We start from the raw sequence: 21,369 nt of genomic DNA on the forward strand, positions 1-21,369 counted from the left end.
AATTCTTGAGCTAGTAATTCCAAGATTTGATACATTTTTTTTATTCAGTTCTTGCTTCCATTCTTGGTCCATCTTGAAGGTTGCATGCATTTCCTGGCTCAAGTATTGAATTTTTTTGCTCCCTATATTGCATTCTTTCCTCAAGAGAAAATAGAAGAAAGGGGAAGAAAGAGGAGAAGAAGGGGAGAAACACAATTTTTTTTTTTTCCGAAAAGAAACAGAGAGATTTGAGAGAGAGAGAGACTTTAGAGAATTCTTGAATTATTTGATTGATATCTTAAAATTACAACTCAATTCCCTATCTATACTAGCATATGTATAACAATCCTATAAAAGTCCAAACAACATATGAATAGTTGCCAAATTAAACAAGCATCATATGGTCATCACATACGAAAAATCAAGCATGAAAGCTGTAGACACTATATTTTGGCCGACCTTCGAAGGTAAGGATCCTTTAAAATTGAAGCTTTATTATTCGTTCTCGACCGATGTCCCAATCACAGGTTGCTTTTCCGAACTTACGGATCGCTCGTCCCTGGAACAAATCGATCTCACACTCAAGATAGATTGCTTTCCGATCTCTTGGTCTTTATCAGATGAGTTCGAGTCAATATCGGGTCTCCGGACCATCCAATCTTGCCTGCTATTGTTCTCCGACCTCTCTATGTGCAAATATCGCAGAATTTCATTTGACTAATGTTGTGATCGGGCTTCTTGCTCGAATTCCCCAGATATTCCTTAAAATGAAGTTAAGGTTTTTATCCGATCTAATAATGGTTCCGACCTTAAAAGTTCAAGCCAGTGTCAAAACTTTGCAATTCTAATATTCTAAAGTTCCATTCGGTATTTGGTCATGGCTTCGTCCGATCTCATGTTCGGGTGTAATGTTTTTTCGATCTCTTATCTTTTGATTAATAGTCGCTCTCAGGTTTAATGTTCAATTACATTCAATCAATTAAGTACTCAGACAGTTTGGCTTGGATGCTTTCCGATCTCATCAAGAAATTGAATATAAAAGACTTCAATTCATTCTAAAAAAATAAAATATACAAGTCAATTAGCAAGGGGGGTTTTCTCCGCCATGCTCCCCGGTTACATTCCTCTCTCTCTCCTCACGCTCCTGCTCCTCATCACTGTCCTCTTTGACCTCTAGGATAAGCTTATCCATCTAGGAGAAGTCCTCATCAGGATAACATTTCTTTAGTTCGGCCAGAAGGTTGTTATGGGCGTTCACATATGCCCCAGCCTCTTTTGTAGTACTCTCCTCCTCCTTTGCTTGGAGCTCCTCCTCCTTTGCCTGAAGTTCCTCCGAAAAATGAGCGAGATAGGCAGATCGATTAGCCTGGGAGACTTCAAGTTCCTGCTCCACTTCAGCTATCCTCTCTTCACAATACTTCACCCGATCTTCCAGTTTGGCGATCTAATCATTGGTAGAGGAGAGTGAGCCTTTGCAGCTGAGGCATCCTGAATCGCCTTAAGGATCTCCTTCCTTAAGGCGTGGGCTTTTTCTTTGATCACGTGTTGATTGGCAATAGCCTCCAAGCCCAAACTCATTGTTTGAGTTAGAATATCGTCAATACTCTCCTCAGCCAACCGGTTTCGATCTTCTTGAAAGCAGATGGAAGCGCCCATGACCTTAGCTAGACCAGGATTCTTTCGGGTAGAACGGTTTCTTTCCAGTGATTGGATAAGGAGTTGAGCTCATCGAGAGAGCGTTCTAACAGTAGGGCCAGAAGACTCCCCTTCTACATTGGAAGAAACCGGAGGAGGCAGACATTCAATCTGGGGAGGTGGAGAGACGACGACCTCTACTTCCGAGACCAGCAGCTCCTGAGGTCGAGGAGGGGAGATCGATACTTCTACCAGGTCTCGTCGAAGTGTCTGAGCAGTGGTGGCAGTAGCCTCTTTCATCGCTCGTACCTTTCGGGAGACCTCCCTCTTTCGCTCGCGGCTCTTTTTGGAAGCATCACCACCCGCCATACTTACACAAAGAAGAAGTTAGTGAGTTCGCTAAGATTGAGAGACTAGAGATCTGGATTATACAGGTAGCAGGACCGAAGTCAGAAAGTTGAAGCTCGTAATCTTCCTCGGAGATCAGCCGCATCATCCACCATTTCAGTTCGGCCATCACTGCATCTAAGCACGAATATTTATGGGTGGCCACCTGAGTTTTTAATTCCTTCACCATGGCGTCTTCGTCTTTATTTAAAGTAAGCTTCTTAGGAAGTTGAGGGACCAAATAATTCCAATTGAGTGGGATCCCCTCAAAGTCGTTTCGATCCTTGCTCCTAAGGATGAAAAACCGATCCTTCCAGTTCTTCAGCGAGGAGGGGAAATCGGTGAAAAGCCCACAGTTTGGCTTTGTCTGAAAGAACCAGAATTCGTTATCCTTTCTTCAGGCAAGCCTATGCAACTCGGCAAAGACCTTAACCGTGGGCTCCAGTCTCTTGGCTCGACAGAGGCCTCTGAAGGCTACTAAGGTCCACCAGGAGTTCGGATGCACTTGAGCTACCCAGAAGTAGTAGAATTTTAGGACGGCCTTATAAAATCTATCCAAGGGAAAACGGAGCCCGGCCTTAAGCTGCTCATCGTACACTATGATAAGATCGCCTTCTTCAAAGAAGTAATCGGCCCAAAGATCGCCATGGCATCTGATCAGTTCAAAAGAGTTGATCCGCAGATTGTATTCTTGACTTATGGATTGGAGATCGGTTTCTCTAAGGACTGACAATAGTTCATCAACTGGCAAGCTCTCCTTTCTAGAAGATATTCCTCACTTCGGTCTGGTAGCCGAACTAGTAAACAGAATGATGGCTGTGCTAGATCGTTCGCTTGGTCTAGTCGCGTCGCCTTCTTCCAAAGTCCATGAAATATGAATGGAAGGCGGGCTTGTAGCTCTCTAACCCTCGGTACCACTCATTTTCACAAAATAAAAAGGAAAATTAACCGAGAAAATATCAAAACCCTTATCGGAGTGTGAATCGGTGCCTGAGAAATTTAGAAAGTGAGAGGAAGTGCTGAAATCGCTAGGGGAAGGTCTGAAAATGACATAAGGAAACAAATGACTCACCTTTCCCCTATTTATACCCGTCTAAGCATTAAATGCTCACGAAGTCCCAAGTGACGCATCGGTTAGCAGAATCGAGCCGCCTCCTAGACACTTCATAAGAAGGTTCTAGAAATATAATAAAAAATCGGATAAATGAGATCGGTCAACTAAGGTCACCGGATTGAATGAATTTCCAAACTTACGGATCGGTGAATGGCGATTCATCTGGAGATCAGATCGAGTACACTTATCGGAGATCGAAAAAATAACCAATGCAAGTTAGATAGAGAGCAAAGATCAGGAATGAGAGAGATCGGGAATTAAGAGGGGACCCAATGCAAGAAATAGAGATCAGAATAATGACTCAAAAAGGGGATGGTCATAATGGGAAGATCGAAAAAGCAAGGAATGACAAGTAAGATCGGAGAACTCAGGGAGTTGAATAACTAACAATCATGGCCTTCAATTAGCTTCCCCCACTGTTAGATCCGAGTTAGTTAAAGCATTGCAGGCATGATCAGATCCTCACCACACATCTCATTCGCAAGGACACCCTCCTAGCTGTCAGATGCCAAAACGGTTAAAGCAGTCATGTACATCCCGATCTATACCATTGATTATAATTGTAAGGATGGATCTGGAGCCCTTAGATCAAAAGCAGATGACAGATTTAGCGCATTTTATTCCCAGCCTTTGGATCCATTTTGTAAGGCAAGACCCTTGACTGTTAGATTAAGAGGAGAAAGGACAAATATTCTTAACGGAATCTCGACCCTCCATTTTGATTCTCTTTAATTCTCAGACATCAGATTATGTCCTTTTGAATCTCAGCCTTCCGTCTTCCCCTGATAAGATCCTGACTCTCCATTTTGGACACCCATTCCCTATAAATATCTGCATGCAACACTGTAGAAAGGAAAGTGGTGATTATCGTGGAAAGACTCTAGGCTTTGATTAAGTCTTGCTGCTTGTCATTTAGAGCTTTCAAAGTGTTGAGAAACTTTAGAAACTAGTTTTCTGAAGTATTTCATCAAAAGGAGCTCTAAAATCCTGAGATTTTCATTTTCAGTAACTGTGTACTACTCTGTGAAACCATTTTCATTCCGCTTCATTCCCACCGCCCTAGTATCAGTGCATTACCCTCCGAGCTCAACTTCGTTCCGATCTATTCCCATTACTTTGAGTAAGCTCAATTCCTTCGGCCGTCAGCTTTAACCTCTCCAAGACTTGTGGATACCAAAGTCAGCTCGCCTGTCTCTTCAACTTTCCACAAGTAAGCATCCAAGCTATCATTTTTTTGAATACCCTTGGTTTGTTTTCTCCAGTTTTCTTTTAAAAGTTTCTTTTGTATCCAGTCACACTAAATCTCATAATAGGTTATCTAGGCCCATAGTTATTTCCTGTGCCTTCTTTTCTATTTATTCGTAAACTCCATTTATCATCACTTAGTTTTCATTCCTTTCGAGAGTAGACGTTCGAGTCATCGGTGACTCGTAAATACTTTAAAGAATATAGGCAGGAGTATTTTAACATGAGAGTTTTGGTCTGAATAAATGACAAATGATAAAAGAAGATAGCTGTAGCAAAGGTCGAATAGGTTGGAAACAAGATTAGGTCAAACAAATAAGCTATGAGATTGGCCCTTGGAACGAACCCAGGCGGTAAGCAAATAGATCGGAAATCAAGATAAGTTTGAATCTCGAATGAGCGACTAAAAAGAGATCGGATGTCGCAAATCAAAGAGTTCTGATAAAGCGATCAGGTAGAAGATCGGCGAGGAGTTCAGCCTATCGTCCTCTATCTAGTTATAAGGTCCCGTAGTCTAGGAAAAGCTTTACACAAGGGTTTCCTGCATCTTCGGTACTTCATTCCCATATAAGAGGGGTCAAGAAGGACCCTTTTACCTGAATCCTTATTTCAAAGTTCTTATAAAACGCCATTCTAATAAACATGTTAAGAGATTGGAGGAGAGTTCTTACCTGAACTCAACTTAATTTTTTAACACAATATATTAAGAGATCAGGGGAGAGTTCTTACCCGAACTCAGCATAATTTTTAACACAATATATTAAGAGATCGAGGGAGAGTTCTTAACCGAACTCAGTATAATTTTTAACACAATATATTAAGAGATCGGGGGAGAGTTCTTACCCGAACTCAGCCTAATTTTTAACACAACATATTAAGAGATCAAGGGAGAGTTCTTATCCGAACTCAGCCTAATTTTTAACGCAACATATTAAGAGATCGGAGGAGGGTTCTTACCCAAACTCAGCCTAATTTTTAATGCAATATATTAAGAGATCGGGGGAGAGTTTTTACCCAAACTCATTATAATTCTTGACGCAATATATTAAGAGATCGGGAGAGAGTTCTTACCCCAACTCAGCCTAATTTTTGACGCAATATATTAAGAGATCGGGGGAGAGTTCTTACCCATGCTCAGCCTAATTTTTTTAATGCAACATATTAAGAGATCGGGAGAGAGTTCTTACCCGAATTCTCGACCAAAATCTTAGTAAAATACGTGGAGATCGGGAGAGAGTTCTTACCCGAAGTCCGCTAAATTTTGACAAAATACATTAAGAGATCGGAAGAGAGTTCTTATCCGAATTCTCTTAGCTTAAATTCAAACTAAAATATCACAACTTCAGTATTCGAATTAACCCTCAACAAAAATCCATTACACAACACCTATTCACTGAATGATCATCTCATGTACTCGTGTTCTTGGATAACCCAAAATAATGAAATATCAAATATTCCTTTCATCCGTACAAAGGATTATCTTCATTATTTTGACCTCCTAAATTATTAATTTATAAAGAGCACAACATTAAATATACTTACCCTTATCGGGGGACGAGGTGGGTACCTAACACATTCCCCATCATCAGTGTACGAACCCGAACCTAAAATTTCTGTTTTCAAAGTGAATTTTTATTTTTACAAATTATTTTCTTTAATTTTCCTCAAAGTGGCGACTCCTCACTTTCTCCATTTCGATGAAAAATCATCCGACGCAAAATCTATATGACAAATGCAATTGTCTATATTGCTAATTAGAGCCTGAACTGAAATCAAACAAAGCTCTGCTCCGGACCGCATTCATGAATACTCAAAATCTGGTAAGCCATTTACAGCCTATAAAGTAGTAGATCACGTAAAATCATGGGATTATACGGAAAAACCCACCTTTCAAAGAGGATCAAGAAGTCCAACATCCACTATTTCTGAATACAGCTACAATTTTTTCTCCAATCAAGCACGCTAGTTCGAAAACATCGTTTTGAAACCTAAAAGAAATGGATCCAACAACGGCGGCAATACAGACTTTGTCGTTCTAATCTTTAAGCGCGCTACTATGAGGAAACAGTCCACCTTTTGCTTCAGCAGTCTGATTCGACAACCTCTCGACTCGTGGTTGTCCTTCGACGTCCAAATCGGTACAGTTTCATTGCTTGATCACAACATCAATCGAAGCTCATCGTATTCACCAGCAACGCCATTCAAGGTCTAGGCTAGATGGTCCTGTGAGTCAACACAAAAGAGGTGGGTGGGGCGGGATCGAGGCTCTTGACTGCAAAATTAAAATATTATTATTATTATTATTTAAAAAAAAAATTAAAGTTCGATAGAAGCACAACAAAAACTGGGTTGCCAAATGGCTTGCAGCCATAATACATGCCACTAGAATATGTGGGCCCACAGGACCCGCCAACCGAACCGTACCAATATCTCAGATACGCTGCAAATTTGAGCGCGTGCAATTCAAGAATAAGTTAATATAAAAAAATTGATAAATATTATAATTTAATTTTTATATTTTAAAAATTAAATAATTTAATCTCTTATTTATATTTTTATTAAAATAAATTTTTTAAATTTTATTTAATTAAAAAATACTTATATTACAATTTCATTTTATATTTTAAAAATTAAATAATTTAATTCTATATGTAATAATTATTAAAATTATTTTTTTATTAATTTTATTCTTATTACAAATTTTCTTGATTTCTTTTCATAAAATAAAAAATTAATTTATTTAAGAATAATTAATTTTAATAAAATAAAATATAAATAAAAGATTAAATTATTTAATTTTTATAATATAAAAATTAAATTGTAATATGATCAAACTATAAGAGTCATATAAGCATATAATAAATTTTATTTAATTAAATTTTGATAAAAATATAAATTAAAGAATAAATTATTTAATTTATAAAATATAAAAATTAAATTATAATATTGATTAGAATTTAAAAATTAAATAATAAATTTTCCTATAAAAAAATATTAACGCCACTGATATGTATTGAAAAATAAATAATAGTAAAATAAATCACATCCAGATCTACCAGTTCCACCCTGCCAACATTTGCTTCTCTCTATAAATTACACAAAACTTGAACTCCATAGCTCGTGCCGTTCTCTTCTCTCCCTCTCTTCTTTAGAACTTGAGAAGGAAACAGTCCTAATACCTCTGTTTTATATCCGAAAGGTACGGTTCCTTCCATTTTTTTTGCTGTTATGCTGATGCTATAAGGCTCTTCCTTTTGTATCGGTGTTCTTCTTTACTTTCAATCTCCATTTTTCGTTTCTTTCCCGCTTCTTTCTCCAACTGTTTTGATCATGCTGTTAGAGACATAATCTAAGGCTCTCTTTTTTGTTGTTCTGTTTTATTCATTAAACTTCAGAGAAAAGATAAAAGAATTGCATAATCTCTGTTTTCGTACGAGATCTTGTGAGTGTGCAGAGTGTGCGTGCTACTCATCTGTGTTTGATTACCTATACCGTTTGTTTGAGTGTTTTTGATGGATACCCACTTGGATTTTTACATTTTCTGGGATATTGTTTTTCTTTGGTGTTTTTTTTTGAGTAACAGATCCATTGTGTTTTGCTTTTGGGATTTGTAGATCTGGGGTTGAGTCCTTTTTATTGATATAGATCGGTTTTGACTGTTTGGGGGTATAACTTCATGCATTGAAAATTGATTTCCTATATCCAATTGAGGTTTATTGATGATATTCAAATTATACTATGTGTTAAGTGTTAGATCTGCATTTCTTGTCTATCAATAATTGTTACAGTGTGAGGTTGTTAGACCTAGTTTGTGTTATTTTTTTTTTCTTTTTTTAAGGTCTATGGTTAAGACGTTAGATCTCACTTTCCAATTGAAATTGTTTAACTTTGGTTTGCTTAATAAGCTTTTACGATAAATATGGGTTGACATTCCCTCCAAAATTGAAGAATTCGAAGTTTTCATTTTATCTTTATGCATGTCATTGGTATTGTGACTTTGATCCAAGCATGTTCGATTCATGGGATGTTTCCCACTTTTTACTTACTCGCATGAAAATATATTACATTTACATCATAGCATTTTTTTTTTCCTATTGTTTCCTCATCATATTTCCAGATCTTAATTATTGGATTTGCATTTGTTGTAATATTCATCCGAAAGTATTGGTGTACATTGCATCTGTCCTTTCATTAGCTATCTGTGGATCTCAATGACATGTTAATTAATACTTAACGTTTTTTTCCTAGTGTTTTAATCTAATATGGATCTGATTTATTGTCCAAATAGTTTCATTACAAATATGCAAGATTGTAGTTTTTTTGCTTGTGTGATTATAAAAGCTGCATGTGCATATTATAAATCCATTTATTAACTGGAAAAAACTGAATTTTGATGTTGGTGTAATGTAACGAAACAGAACAATGGCATCTCACATTGTTGGATACCCTCGTATGGGCCCCAAGAGAGAGCTCAAGTTTGCATTGGAGTCTTTCTGGGATAAGAAGAGCAGTGCTGAGGATTTGGAAAAGGTGGCAGCTGATCTCAGGACATCCATCTGGAAGCAGATGGCTGGTGCTGGGATCAAATACATTCCTAGCAATACTTTCTCTTACTATGATCAGGTGCTTGACACCACGGCAATGCTCGGGGCTGTTCCACCTAGATATGGCTGGAGCGGTGGTGAGATTGGATTTGATGTCTACTTCTCTATGGCCAGAGGAAATGCTTCTGTGCCTGCTATGGAAATGACCAAGTGGTTTGACACAAACTAGTAAGTGGTGACACTGGCCTTCTCTCTGGCATTTGCTTATCATAATTTGTTTCTGTTAACAAAGAAGAATGCTTGAAGCTTTACTGAATGATTTGATAATGTCTTGATCAGCCATTTCATTGTCCCTGAATTGGGACCTGATGTCCAGTTCTCTTATGCTTCTCATAAGGCAGTGACTGAATACAAGGAGGCTAAGGCTGTATGTAATCTATCCTTAGAGTCTATTTTCTATTTTTGGACTTTTTCTTATATTGATAAATTTCTACTGCATCAATATTTACTTTCAATATATTTGTTAAAATTCCTTAGATTTTGACTCTCTTTCTGTTTCTCATGCAGCTTGGAGTAGATAGTGTTCCAGTCCTTATTGGCCCTGTCTCTTACTTGTTGCTTTCTAAACCTGCTAAGGGTGTTGAGAAAACCTTTTCCCTTATCTCCCTTCTTGGAAAAATTCTTCCTGTCTACAAGTAAGAATTTGAACTCTATTTGTAATAATTATGTTCTTCATTTGTATATTAATGCGAATTTACTAACTTCTTACCATAACAATGACCACCTTTAGGGAGGTTATTTCAGAGCTTAAAGCAGCTGGTGCATCCTGGATTCAGTTTGATGAGCCTACACTTGTGATGGATCTTGATTCTCACAAATTGCAAGCATTTACTGATGCATACTCTGAATTGGAGTCAACTTTATCTGGCTTGAATGTTCTCATTGAGACCTACTTTGCTGATATACCTGCTAAGGCATTTAAGACCCTCACATCTTTGAAGGGTGTCAGTGCTTATGGTTTTGATTTGGTGCGTGGAACTAAAACTCTTGACTTGATCAAGAGTGAATTTCCTAAGGGCAAATACCTATTTGCTGGAGTGGTTGATGGAAGGAATATTTGGGCCAATGATCTTGCTTCTTCTCTCAGCACCCTGCATGAACTTGAGGGCATTGTGGGCAAAGGTACTGATTCTTGCTTGCATTTTTGTTGAATATGCTGATACATTTTTCATCAGACATGAGTTAATTTATGATTTATGTTTTCTCTTGGCAGACAAACTCGTAGTCTCCACCTCTTGCTCACTTCTTCACACTGCTGTTGATCTCGTCAATGAGACTAAGTTGGACAAGGAAATTAAGTCATGGCTTGCATTTGCTGCCCAGAAAGTTGTTGAAGTAAATGCATTGGCCAAGGCCTTGGCTGGTGAAAAGGATGAGGTATATTTCACTTGTGTTCATATTTTATCTGGCTATAAAATGAGATGATGAAGTCAAAGTCCTAATATGTTTTTAGTACTTTATTGGAGAGTTTCTCTTGGGCTTGAAGTTGGGAAAGTTGGCTGGGCTACCTAAAATGGTTGTGGGCTTTAAAATTTGAATGAGAAACTGTATTTTCCATTTTGCATCATTTTCAACCAAGCCCCTAGATTTTGCTGAATTGGTATGGAGTTGTCCTGTAGATAATTTGGGTTTAAATTTGTTTTAAGCATAGGTTCGCAGGTTCTTTTTTGTGTTTTAGGCTTCAAAAAGTTTCTTCATCAACGTAACATTTACTTTTTTCTGGTTGATTTTTCAGGCTTTCTTCTCTGCTAATGCTGCTGCTCAAGCCTCAAGGAAGTCCTCCCCTAGGGTGACCAATGAGGCTGTTCAAAAGGCAGTAAGTCTCTCGCTCACTGATCTCTTTGCTTTCTAAGCCTTAAATTCTTCACTCTGCTTAAATCCTTTTGTACTTACCATGGCTTGTCCCTGCTTTCAGGCTGCTGCTTTGAGAGGTTCTGACCACCGCCGTGCTACCAATGTTACTGCCAGACTAGATGCTCAACAGAAGAAGCTTGATCTTCCAATCCTCCCAACCACCACAATTGGTTCCTTCCCACAGACCATTGAACTCAGGAGAGTCCGCCGTGAATACAAGGCCAACAAGTGCGTCAGTATGGAATTTTCATTACTTTTCTATCCATGTAAGTTGATTTGTAAGCATTTTCTTAATGTAACTTTTTCGCTGTTCCTCCAGGATCTCTGAGGATGATTATATTAAAGCCATAAAGGAAGAAATCCAGAAAGTTGTCAAACTTCAAGAGGAGCTTGATATTGATGTTCTAGTCCATGGAGAGCCCGAGGTGAGCTTTTCTCTGCATATAATTATTAGAAAAAGAGGGGAAAAAACCAAGGGAATAATAGATGCATGTTTTCCAAGACTACAACATTTCATTATTATTATTATTATTATTATTTATCTTCCAACTAAACATGGTCATTCACTATTGTAGAGGAACGATATGGTTGAATACTTTGGAGAGCAGTTGTCTGGTTTTGCCTTCACAGTTAATGGGTGGGTGCAATCTTATGGATCTCGTTGTGTCAAGCCACCCATTATCTATGGTGATGTGAGCCGCCCCAAGCCAATGACCGTCTTCTGGTCATCTACAGCCCAGAGCATGACTGCCCGCCCAATGAAGGGAATGCTTACGGGCCCTGTTACCATCCTCAACTGGTCCTTTGTCAGAAATGACCAGCCCAGGTACACATAAAACAGAGATCATAACATGTTAAAATAGAAGGAACAAGTAGTCACTTTTATTGGTTGATTCTCCTTGTATTTAAATTTTGATTTAACCTGAAGTATTTGCCCAATTTTCCAGATTTGAGACATGCTATCAGATTGCCTTGGCCATCAAGGATGAAGTTGAGGATCTCGAGAAGGCTGGCATCAATGTTATCCAAATTGATGAGGCTGCTTTGAGAGAGGGCTTACCTCTTAGGAAGTCTGAGCAAGCTTTCTACTTGGACTGGGCAGTGCACTCCTTCAGGATCACCAACTGTGGAGTCCAAGACACCACCCAGGTCCCACTGCCATTCCCAATTTCACAAATTTTTTTTTTTAATGTTAAAATTTTTTTCCCAGTTTCTTTTGGTTTTGATGACCTTACTTTTTCAATTACTTCAGATCCATACTCACATGTGCTACTCCAACTTCAATGACATTATCCACTCAATTATTGACATGGATGCTGATGTGATCACCATTGAGAACTCTCGCTCTGATGAGAAGCTCCTCTCAGTCTTCCGCGAGGGAGTGAAGTATGGGGCTGGCATTGGCCCTGGTGTCTATGATATCCACTCTCCTAGAATACCATCAACTGAGGAGATTGCTGATAGAATTAACAAGATGCTTGCAGTTCTGGAGAAGAACATCTTGTGGGTTAACCCCGACTGTGGACTCAAGACTCGCAAGTACTCTGAGGTCAAGCCTGCTCTCAATAACATGGTTGCAGCAGCCAAGCTCCTCCGCACCCAGCTTGCTAGTGCTAAGTGAGTTGTTCAGGAGATGTTGGGAGTATAAACCTCCCAAAACAGTTGATTCTTACTGAGAGGAAAAAGAAAAATGAATTATTGTTGATTCAATAACTGTGGTTTATGATGAAATACCAATTAGGCATGATGTGCCCAGAGGGCTTTTTTGTTTTTTTTGGCTCATTCAATATTTTGTATTTTGTTTTTGCCTTCAACTTATTTGAAAGGCGTGAAAATTGCTTACTGTACCTTGCGATGGAAATCAATGGAATACCATTGCCGGTTTGTGCATTAACATCTATTGTGTGAAACTTATTTATTTTATATTTAATATTTATTTTTTATTTTATATTTTAAAATTATATAAGAAAATTTTATTATTACTAGAGTTTTTGTTTAATTATGTTAATTATAATTAATTTTATATTAAAATTTTAAATAATTATATTCCTATCAAAATTTAAATGGTTATTAAGAGCTTTTCAAATCAAAAGATTCAAAAGTTAAATTTTGATCATCTTATTTATTAACCAAATATTTTAATATAAAATAAACTATGTATATTTACGTTTCAAGCCTAGCGGGTGAATCTACGCCCATTTCATTGGTAATAGAGAGTGTCCTCATGTACGCTCATTTCAGTGGTAAAATGCAAACTTTTCCTATTTCAAATGTGGTACCGGTAACGTTGATTTAAGTACTGAAACTCTGATGAATCATTATAGACGGTTTTATTCTTGCTTCGTATGTAGAAAAATGGTTATCTAAGGACTACTTCCGAGGAAGAAAAAATGCTCCTCGTGGTCAGACCCCAAACGACACCGCCCTCGCCCCTCTGTTGCCTTTCACCCTCACCCACTTCCCTTCCCCTTCTCTTCTTCCCTTTCTAGTTTACAAGCTCAAGCTAGATTCCAGTTTCCCCCTTGTTTGTTATTTCCAGTTTCTTGCTTCTGTTTGACCGATGATTCCGAGCTCGTCTATCTATTCATGCTTGTTCCCACTTCGACTCCTAACATTGCAGCATTTTGACTACCGCAGCTTCCTTCACCTAAAGGTCTCTCTCCACTGAGAAAACGACATCGTTTTTGTGAAAATGCAGTGTTTGGCTTCTTGTATAAAATTAACAAACCAAACTGACTCGATTCGGTCGAATTCGATTCGTTTTCTCTCTGATTTTGGTTTGATTTCCATTTTATAAAATTTCTATTATTTAATTTCTAACACACCATTCGAGTCGATGACCTGCCAGTCTGCAACTGGGAGAGTGAGGGCTATAGTTGGCAACGGCTTGATTCTAAACTTCATAGCAAAATCGATTATCACGCTCTAAATTCTACTCTGCCTCTCTATAAACCATCAAAAACAGAGCAGAAGCCGAGAGAGAAAAGCCGCAAAATGTATAAGACGAAGCTGCAGGAGCTGTGCCACCAGAGAGCATGGGACCTGCCGGATTACGCCACCTTGAAAGAAGGACCGGATCACGATCCTCGCTTTCAGGCCACCGTCACTGTCAATGGCCTTTCCTTTCATTCCCAATCTCTGGCTAAATCTTCTAAACAAGCCCAAAATGACGCCGCGAAGTTTGCCTTCGATCACTTCTCTTCCTCTGGCTCTTCTCCTCCTCCGCCTGGTAACTTCGCTAAATTAAACTAACGCAATTTTTTTACTTTTCTGATTCTTGCCTTGCAGTAGTGTTTGTTTGCAGAAATAATTAATCTTGAATTTTTGTTTTTATGTTGGGCTACTTTGACCCCTACAGTTTCTTCAAGCGCAATCGCTGATGTTAGTAGTAATCTTTCCTCTGGAGGGACATTACAATTTAAAGCACAAGAAACAAATCAAGTTTTTAGGGGGAATGGGTCAGCTACAATAGCTAAAAACGATGAGAGATTCGCAGGTGACAAACTATTTTATTTTATGCGTAATTTTTCCCCTTTTAATTTTGGTAAATTAAACTAAAGTAATTTTTTTCCCTTGATTCTTGCCTTATAGAAGTGCTTGTTTGCAAAAGTAATTGATCTTGAATTTTTGTTTTTATGTTGGGCTACTGTGATTCCTGCAGTTTCTTCAAGTGCAAGCGGTGATTTCAGTAGTGATCTTTCCTCTGAAGGGATATTACAATTTAAGGTACAAGAAGCAAATCAAATTCCTGAGGGGAATGGGCCGGCTACAATTGCTAAAAACGTTGAAAGATTCACAGGTGATAACTAGTTTATTTTATGTGTAATTTTTTCCTCTTCGTTTCAGTTTTATTGGATTTAATGTGACGGTGATACAATCCTGTTTAATCTTGGAGTAGTCCAATTATTTTCATGATTTCATTAATTAAAGCACCCTAAAATTTGCAATCAGTCATTATTCAAATGTGGACTTTTGTGCTGTCTTCTTGGTGGTACATAAAAGGGTAAACGTAGCATAGTAGTGACACTGTGACAATGTATGCTTTTGCTTATTTAGTTCTATTTGGGTTGTTTGAGAAAACATTGTGTGGGTATTCACTTTAGAGTCATATACTTAGAGAGCATAATTGATTGTAGAATGCACTGGTTACACGTGAGCCACTATAGAGAGAACTCGTGAAACTTTTATTCCTTTAGACCATTAAATATTTAAGTCATTATATTGTCTTTGCATAACACTAAAATTGATTTAATTATCTATCCAAAAAATGTGAAAATTTGGAAGTAATTCTTTCAAGAATTTGCAATCTATTTTTGATTTCATTAAAATACGACCGGTCATGTTATATGGTAGTGAGTGTTGGGCACTGAAGGAGGCGTATGTGTCTAAAATAAGAGTTGCGGAGATGAGAATGTTAAGGTGAATGACTGGCCATACTAAACTAGATAAAGTCCGTAATGAGAGTATCAGAGATAATGTAGGAGTGATACCAATTGATGATAAGTTGAGAGAAGGGAGATTGAGGTGGTTTGGTTATGTGAAGTATAGACATACGGAGTCTCCAGTTAGACAAGTAGAGCAGTTAGACAAGTAGAGCACGTTAGGGTAGAGAATAGAAAGAAAAGAAGGGGTAGACCTAAACTGACTTGGAGGAGAGTAGTACAACATGATCTAGAAGCATTACATATTTTCGATGATTTAACCCAAAATCGTTTAGAGTGGAGAAAGAGAATCCATATAGCCAAACCCAAATTTTTGGGATAAAGGCTTAATTGAGTTGAGTTGAGTAGAAAGTCCAAATTAAAAAAGAAAATGCAAATCACAGCTACAAAAGTTGTGCTGCCAGATATTGTGGAATTTTTTATGGCTAAAGGTGGCCACTCTTTAAGCCACAGTTATTGTTGTGATATGTGAATGGCTCTCCTTTCATGTCCTGAGCCTTCGTATATGGTGCAAGGGGCTGGAAGTGATACTGTTATGCTAGCTTTTATCGCTTCTTTCTTCAAAGATCCATGGCCTCTCGCGTCTTTGCTATTTTTTTTTTGGTTATATAAATTAAAAGAGAGCAACACAAAAGAGTTTCAGGTGCCTTTTCATCCCTTTTTCTGTTATTTCTATCATGTTTGCTTTGTCTCAATGGTGCTCATCAACCTGCTTGTGCAATTCTTTCAAATTGTTGTTGAATATGTACTACAAATACTGTAACTGGTAGCACCTTGATTGTTGAGCAACTGCAGTAAAAGATAATTTCCTGAAAGTAAATAAATTTTGACTGAAGAAGATATAGGTAACAATTGAACCTTGGAACTGCTTAATGCCTGTGGAATCTTATTCTGTGGCTTAAAATATTGCATACAACATTCTTGGTTTTCTTAATGTCATTGTATGATATATTAATAGTAATTTCTCCTTGGATTGTAGATATGCAGCATTTGTACAAAAATCAGTTGCAGAGCTATGCTCAAAGGAGAAGTCTCACTCTCCCTGTGTATTCTTATGAACGTGTGGGTCCTCCTCATGCAAGTCGCTTCAAGTGTAAGGTCACAATTGATGGACAAACCTATGAGAGTCAGGAGTTCTTTCCCACATTAAGCAAGGCTGAACATGCTGCTGCAAGAGCTGCATTGATGTCACTGGCACCGAATGGAGTTGAAGAGGCTAGTCTTCTATGAACTCATAGTGCTTCTTATCATTTCCTCATGGACATTCAGTCATTCACTAATTAGATGTTTTTTTGTGCAGACTTATTTTGGTTGTAGTTGTTATTTTAATTTATTCTCTTTTCTTTTTAGGATGAATCTGCTTACAAGAACCTTTTGCAAGAACTGGCTCAAAAAGAATGTTATCGATTGCCAACTTATAGTACAATCAAATCTGGTGAAGCTCATAGACCAACTTTTGTTTCTACCGTAGAGGTAGAAGGAGAGTCGTTTACAGGGCAGGAAGCGAGAACTAAGAAGCAGGCGGAGTTGAGTGCAGCAAAGGTTGCTTACACAGCTTTAAAACAGCGTATGTATATACGAATATTTTATACATATATGCATTAATATATTTATATTCTTTTGTGCTTAATACGTCCATTTATTTGATATATGAATTTATTTGGCTATATTATCCAAATTCTTGATTTTATATCAACTATTGTTTAATTAGTACTCAAATTATCACTTTTATAATTGATTAAAGTCTTAGTTTCTAGCTCTTTAAGAACTTAGATGGCAAACTAACTGGAATTCGAGTTTGTGATCTTACTAATACTATGGTCTCTATGGTTGGAAAGAAGGCAGAAGAAAGGAAAAGGGAGGGAAGAAGAGGCTGTTCCACAATTAGGTCACAAGAAAGGCATGGTAAGAAGAAATACAAGCACTCCTTCCTCTGTGGCCCAACTATTTTAATTTCTTCATATTGCTTTTCTGGGATTGAGGGGATGAGACACTCAATTTATATATGTGTAAGAATTCTAATTTTGCCATTCTTCACAAAACAGGAATTTTATTTTATTTTATTCGGTTTTCCATACCAAAAGAAAAAAAAAATTAATTCAAAGTTTTATACTTTGTCATTTGTCATCTAAAGAACGAAGCGGAAAGAAGTGTTTGAAACTTTGAATCCTGCCTCCAATTCCTTCCTTTCCTTTTCTTCCTCCCCAGTTTTCTCCTCAAACCAAAGTACCAAAGATAGTACATATGGCATTGCCCCACGGTGGAATAACTAATTTTTGGAACCCCAAGTTATCCTATTTATATCTTTAAAGTTAACTCGTTTAAACTTTCGTAGTGAACTTCTATAGTTTTTTTTTAGATCAGGACATGAATAATTAAATTCACTACAGGGACAAAAGAAAATTTGGGGTTGAGAGAAGTATGATGAAAAATTCTATGGAGTTTTTGGTTTTCATGAACAGCATCCGGTAAGTGGGTAATTTATGTTGTATTGGAGGATACTCTGACATTAGCTTCTAAATTGATTCACTTATGATCAATTTACCAACAAAGGGGGAAGCACAATGAAATAAAATTCACAAAAGTTTTCTAAGATAGTAATCCAGGCAGGTAATTAAGGATAGTCTACTGTAGTGCTTGATAAATGTCATGGCTTATTCTTCAGGGAACTCAAGACAGAGCCTTATGGTTTCTAGTTCTGGGGACTCAAGTCGTGGCCCTATGGTTTCCTGCTTTGGAAACTCTAGTCAGAGCTCTATGCCTTCCTGTTCTGGCAATTCAAGGCAGAGCCCTGTGACTTCTTGTTCAGCAAATTCAAGTCAGAGTGCTCCATGCCTAACCCTTCCTCAGCAAGTACAAAAAGTTGTTCAGTTCACTTCTTCTAATTTGAGGTCGAATCTCACTGCTTATCTTCAACAGAATGTTCAACCTAGATTGCCCGGGCATGATGAAAAGGCTGAAGAGGATAGAGGTGAATGTTTCAAAAGGCTCCTATAACATGCCCTCATATTAATGAGATGCTTATAATTTAATAGTATAGTGGTAAGGTTTTCTATGACTTGCATGACTTTACGTGAATTCTGCATATTATTTGACGTCTCATAATATGGTCAATAACTTTAACAGTAATGGCATGAAAAACTGAAAACGAATGAGATGTCAACTGAATGAAACTTTAGCATACTTTTTCTCAATACTCATTAGTTGGTCACATTGTAAGTGTAGTCAGATGCAAGTGCTGTTCATGTCAGAACCCTTTTCTTAAAATTATTCTTTCAGATATGTGCATATGGTTAATATATTCAATATATGTGAAACATCTTTTGATCTTACAATCAAATTGCATCTATATGTCATTTAATACATCAATGCATTCAAGTCTCAAACCATTATGTTCTGTATTGTTCACAGCGACTACTGATGTTGTCAGTCGTGATCCTCCCATTGTGTCTCCAGGAACGGAAAGCAGCTCAATTGTGAATAAAATTTCATCTTCACCTGGCCCAACCACAACTTCTTTGCCTGAATCTTCATCCTCCTCACTTTCTCATTCCCCCACCAATTCAGCTGTAAATACGGAGCATGTGGTTGGAATGAATATTTCATGCCACAATAAGGTTATTGTTCATCCACGCGGGACAAACATGACATATCCTCCAGGCAGCATCGTGTTGTCCATGAGCGATGACAACTGGGTTGCTGTGCAGACATCGCAATCCAGCAAGTAAAATCTAACAGAGCCCAAAAGAATCCGTTGCCCTTGAGTTTGTCACCTCTTGAAGGGTACTTTGGATACAAACTAAATTCAGCTTTACTGAATGTGTTGAAGATGAGAGGATCAAACAGAACCAGAATTAGAAATGAGAACAACATCAACATAGAAGAAAGAGGAGAGACTCAAATCAAGTGGAAGTGGACTTTTCTCTTTTTTATTTCATACATAAAAAATGCTTTTTACATTTTCAGCTTCATACATTTATTTACACTTACAGTACATCTTCTAGAGATTTCAGAAAATTTTAGCTAACAGATCACAGCCTTACACCTGGTAACAAAAGAGTGGCTGAGTTAGAATGATAAAACATCACCAACTTACTCTAGAATTTTCTCTAATTCAGCTGGATCATACAAAATATGATTAATTTTCTAATTATTTTGGAATCTTAATTAATGAGAAAGCTTCAAGCCATATAAAGCTTTCTTCAGCCTATAGACTTTGTCTTCATGTCTAGCAACAATAAACCCTTCAGGTGGATGGACATAAATCTCCTCCTGAAGCATCCCATTAAGAAAAGCTGACTTGACATTAAGATGGAACACCTTCCAGCCCTCTTGAGTTGAAAATGCAAGTAGAAGCCTGATGGTGTCATGCCTTGCAACTGGAGCAAAAGTATCTCCAAAATCAATTCCTGGCAGTTGAGCATAGCCCTTCACAACAAGTCTGGCTTTGTGTTTGAATACACTGCCATTTGGATTCAATTTTGTTCTAAACACCCACTTGACTCCAATAACATGCTTCTCCTCTGGCTTGGTAAGGAGCTCCCATGTCTTATTCTTTTCAATCATACCTGTTTCATCTTCCATAGCTTGCTGCCATTCCAGAAACTTGCTTGCCTCTTGATAATTAGATGGCTCCATATTTACGATATTTCATCTTTCTTAAATTTCAGTAAGTGACATGGTTTTCAAGATAGGAGAATAAACTTCAGAATCACTTCCATCCTCATAAGAAACATGCAATTTTAAAATTGCATCTTTTTGTTATCTCCCTTCAGGAGAGTCATTTGAATGCAGCTCAACCTCTTGCTTCTCCTAACTCTAGAAAGCTTGCTCATTCACCATCACATCTCTTGCAATCATGATCTTGTTAGATTTAAAATCAGGAATTTTATACCCTTCGAATGTGCAACATATCCAAGGAAAATTCCCACCATCGCTTTGTCATCCAGCTTTGATCTCTTTACATCAAGTACGTGAACATAACAAGGAGAGTCGAACACTTTGGGGTGTTTGACAGATGACTTCCAACCAAACCAAGCTTCATGTGGCGTCATTCCTTTAACAGACTTAGTGGGAAGTTTGTTTAAAAGATGAACAGCCGTAAACATAGCTTCTGCCTATAGATTCATTGGCAAGTTCTTCTCTACTAGCATGCACCTTGCCATTTCAACAATAGTTCTATTTTTCCTCTCTGAGACGCCATTTTGTTGAGGTGTGTAGCTCACAGTTAATTGGTGCTTAATACCGGCTGATTCACAAATTCACAAAACTTCTCAAACTCAAAAGAGTTGTACTCCATACCATTATTTGACCTCAGGGTCTTAATCTTCATGCCATATTGATTTTCTGCTAGAGCTTTAAATTTTGTATTCACAAAAAGCACCTGAGATTTGGCACTTAAAAAATAAACCTAAGACATTCTTGAGAAGTCATCAATAAATAGAATAAAATACCTATTCCCATTTAATGAAGGAATTGACATAGGGCCACACACATCAGTATGCACAAGCTTTAGCTTTTGCTTAGCTCTAACAGCTTGATTTATAGGAAAGGATTGTTTATGCATTTTTCCAAGTTGGCAAGATTGACACACATCGTTGTTCAAATGAATTTCAGGCATGTCCCTGACTAATTCATTTGAAGAAAGAGATTTCAAAGCATTTAAATTAAAATGGCCAAATCTCTTGTGCCATGACCCCACATCAGCATCAGAAACATTATAAGTTTGATGTGATATATTTGCAATATCAAATGGAAAACTATTATTAATCATGCCAACTTTAGCAATTTCAGCACCATTAGAATCATAGATAACACATGATTCATCTTTAAATATGACAGAAAAATTTTTCCTTAACAACTGGGCAACATTTAACAAATTTTGATTCAAGCCAAGAACAAGCAACACATCAGAAATAAGCTTTATACCTGACGTAGTGTATTGCCATTGTCCCCTTGCCTTTAGCTTGCACAAGTTGGCCATTTGCTAACTTTACTCTTGTTTTAACAGATGAATCTAAAAAAGAGAACATATTAGCGTCTTTGGCCATGTGTACAGTGCACCCACTGTCAACATACCATGTATGGGAGCCATCTGAAAATGAGGAAG

At 37.6% G+C, this 21,369-nt stretch overlaps 2 protein-coding genes across 8 annotated transcripts; both read left to right on the top strand.

Annotated features, from left to right (window-relative positions):
* The first annotated feature begins 7,396 nt into the window (after nucleotides 1-7,396).
* Nucleotides 7,397-12,712, top strand: LOC110647228 (5-methyltetrahydropteroyltriglutamate--homocysteine methyltransferase). Its single transcript, XM_021800960.2, has 12 exons — nucleotides 7,397-7,559; nucleotides 8,779-9,132; nucleotides 9,244-9,331; nucleotides 9,472-9,599; nucleotides 9,695-10,086; nucleotides 10,178-10,341; nucleotides 10,700-10,780; nucleotides 10,880-11,046; nucleotides 11,138-11,243; nucleotides 11,394-11,644; nucleotides 11,766-11,967; nucleotides 12,071-12,712. Exons 2-12 carry the CDS (start codon nucleotides 8,783-8,785, stop codon nucleotides 12,437-12,439), a joined length of 2,298 nt encoding a protein of 765 aa, XP_021656652.1. The 5' UTR covers nucleotides 7,397-7,559; nucleotides 8,779-8,782; the 3' UTR covers nucleotides 12,440-12,712.
* A 465-nt stretch (nucleotides 12,713-13,177) lies between these two features.
* On the top strand, nucleotides 13,178-19,289 carry LOC110647235 (double-stranded RNA-binding protein 1). 7 transcript variants are annotated; one of them, XM_021800974.2, is made up of 8 exons: nucleotides 13,178-14,047; nucleotides 14,177-14,314; nucleotides 14,480-14,617; nucleotides 16,240-16,475; nucleotides 16,611-16,827; nucleotides 17,106-17,165; nucleotides 17,926-18,302; nucleotides 18,717-18,852. In XM_021800974.2, exons 1-7 carry the CDS (start codon nucleotides 13,813-13,815, stop codon nucleotides 18,255-18,257), a joined length of 1,356 nt encoding a protein of 451 aa, XP_021656666.2. In that variant the 5' UTR covers nucleotides 13,178-13,812; the 3' UTR covers nucleotides 18,258-18,302; nucleotides 18,717-18,852. The 7 variants fall into 7 exon arrangements, with proteins under 7 accessions (XP_021656666.2, XP_021656665.2, XP_021656663.2 ...); XM_021800973.2 differs by having other exon boundaries at nucleotides 18,672-18,817; XM_021800971.2 differs by having other exon boundaries at nucleotides 13,184-14,047; nucleotides 17,926-18,231; nucleotides 18,717-19,289.
* The last annotated feature ends 2,080 nt before the right edge of the window (nucleotides 19,290-21,369 follow it).

The sequence above is a fragment of the Hevea brasiliensis genome, unplaced genomic scaffold, assembly GCF_030052815.1.
Source record: "Hevea brasiliensis isolate MT/VB/25A 57/8 unplaced genomic scaffold, ASM3005281v1 Scaf5, whole genome shotgun sequence".
NCBI lineage: Eukaryota > Viridiplantae > Streptophyta > Magnoliopsida > Malpighiales > Euphorbiaceae > Hevea > Hevea brasiliensis.

Excerpts from the sequence above, each read along its gene's own strand:
- LOC110647228 (XM_021800960.2), top strand. The coding sequence starts at position 8,783 with ATGGCATCTCACATTGTTGGATACCCTCGTATGGGCCCCAAGAGAGAG. Across the intron at positions 10,342-10,699 it reads TGGCTGGTGAAAAGGATGAG|GCTTTCTTCTCTGCTAATGC; the intron begins GTATATTTCACT and ends TTGATTTTTCAG. Across the intron at positions 11,968-12,070 it reads GAGTCCAAGACACCACCCAG|ATCCATACTCACATGTGCTA; the intron begins GTCCCACTGCCA and ends CAATTACTTCAG.
- LOC110647235 (XM_021800968.2), top strand. The coding sequence starts at position 13,813 with ATGTATAAGACGAAGCTGCAGGAGCTGTGCCACCAGAGAGCATGGGAC. Across the intron at positions 16,476-16,610 it reads CACCGAATGGAGTTGAAGAG|GATGAATCTGCTTACAAGAA; the intron begins GCTAGTCTTCTA and ends TTTTCTTTTTAG. Across the intron at positions 17,166-17,925 it reads TAGGTCACAAGAAAGGCATG|GGAACTCAAGACAGAGCCTT; the intron begins GTAAGAAGAAAT and ends CTTATTCTTCAG.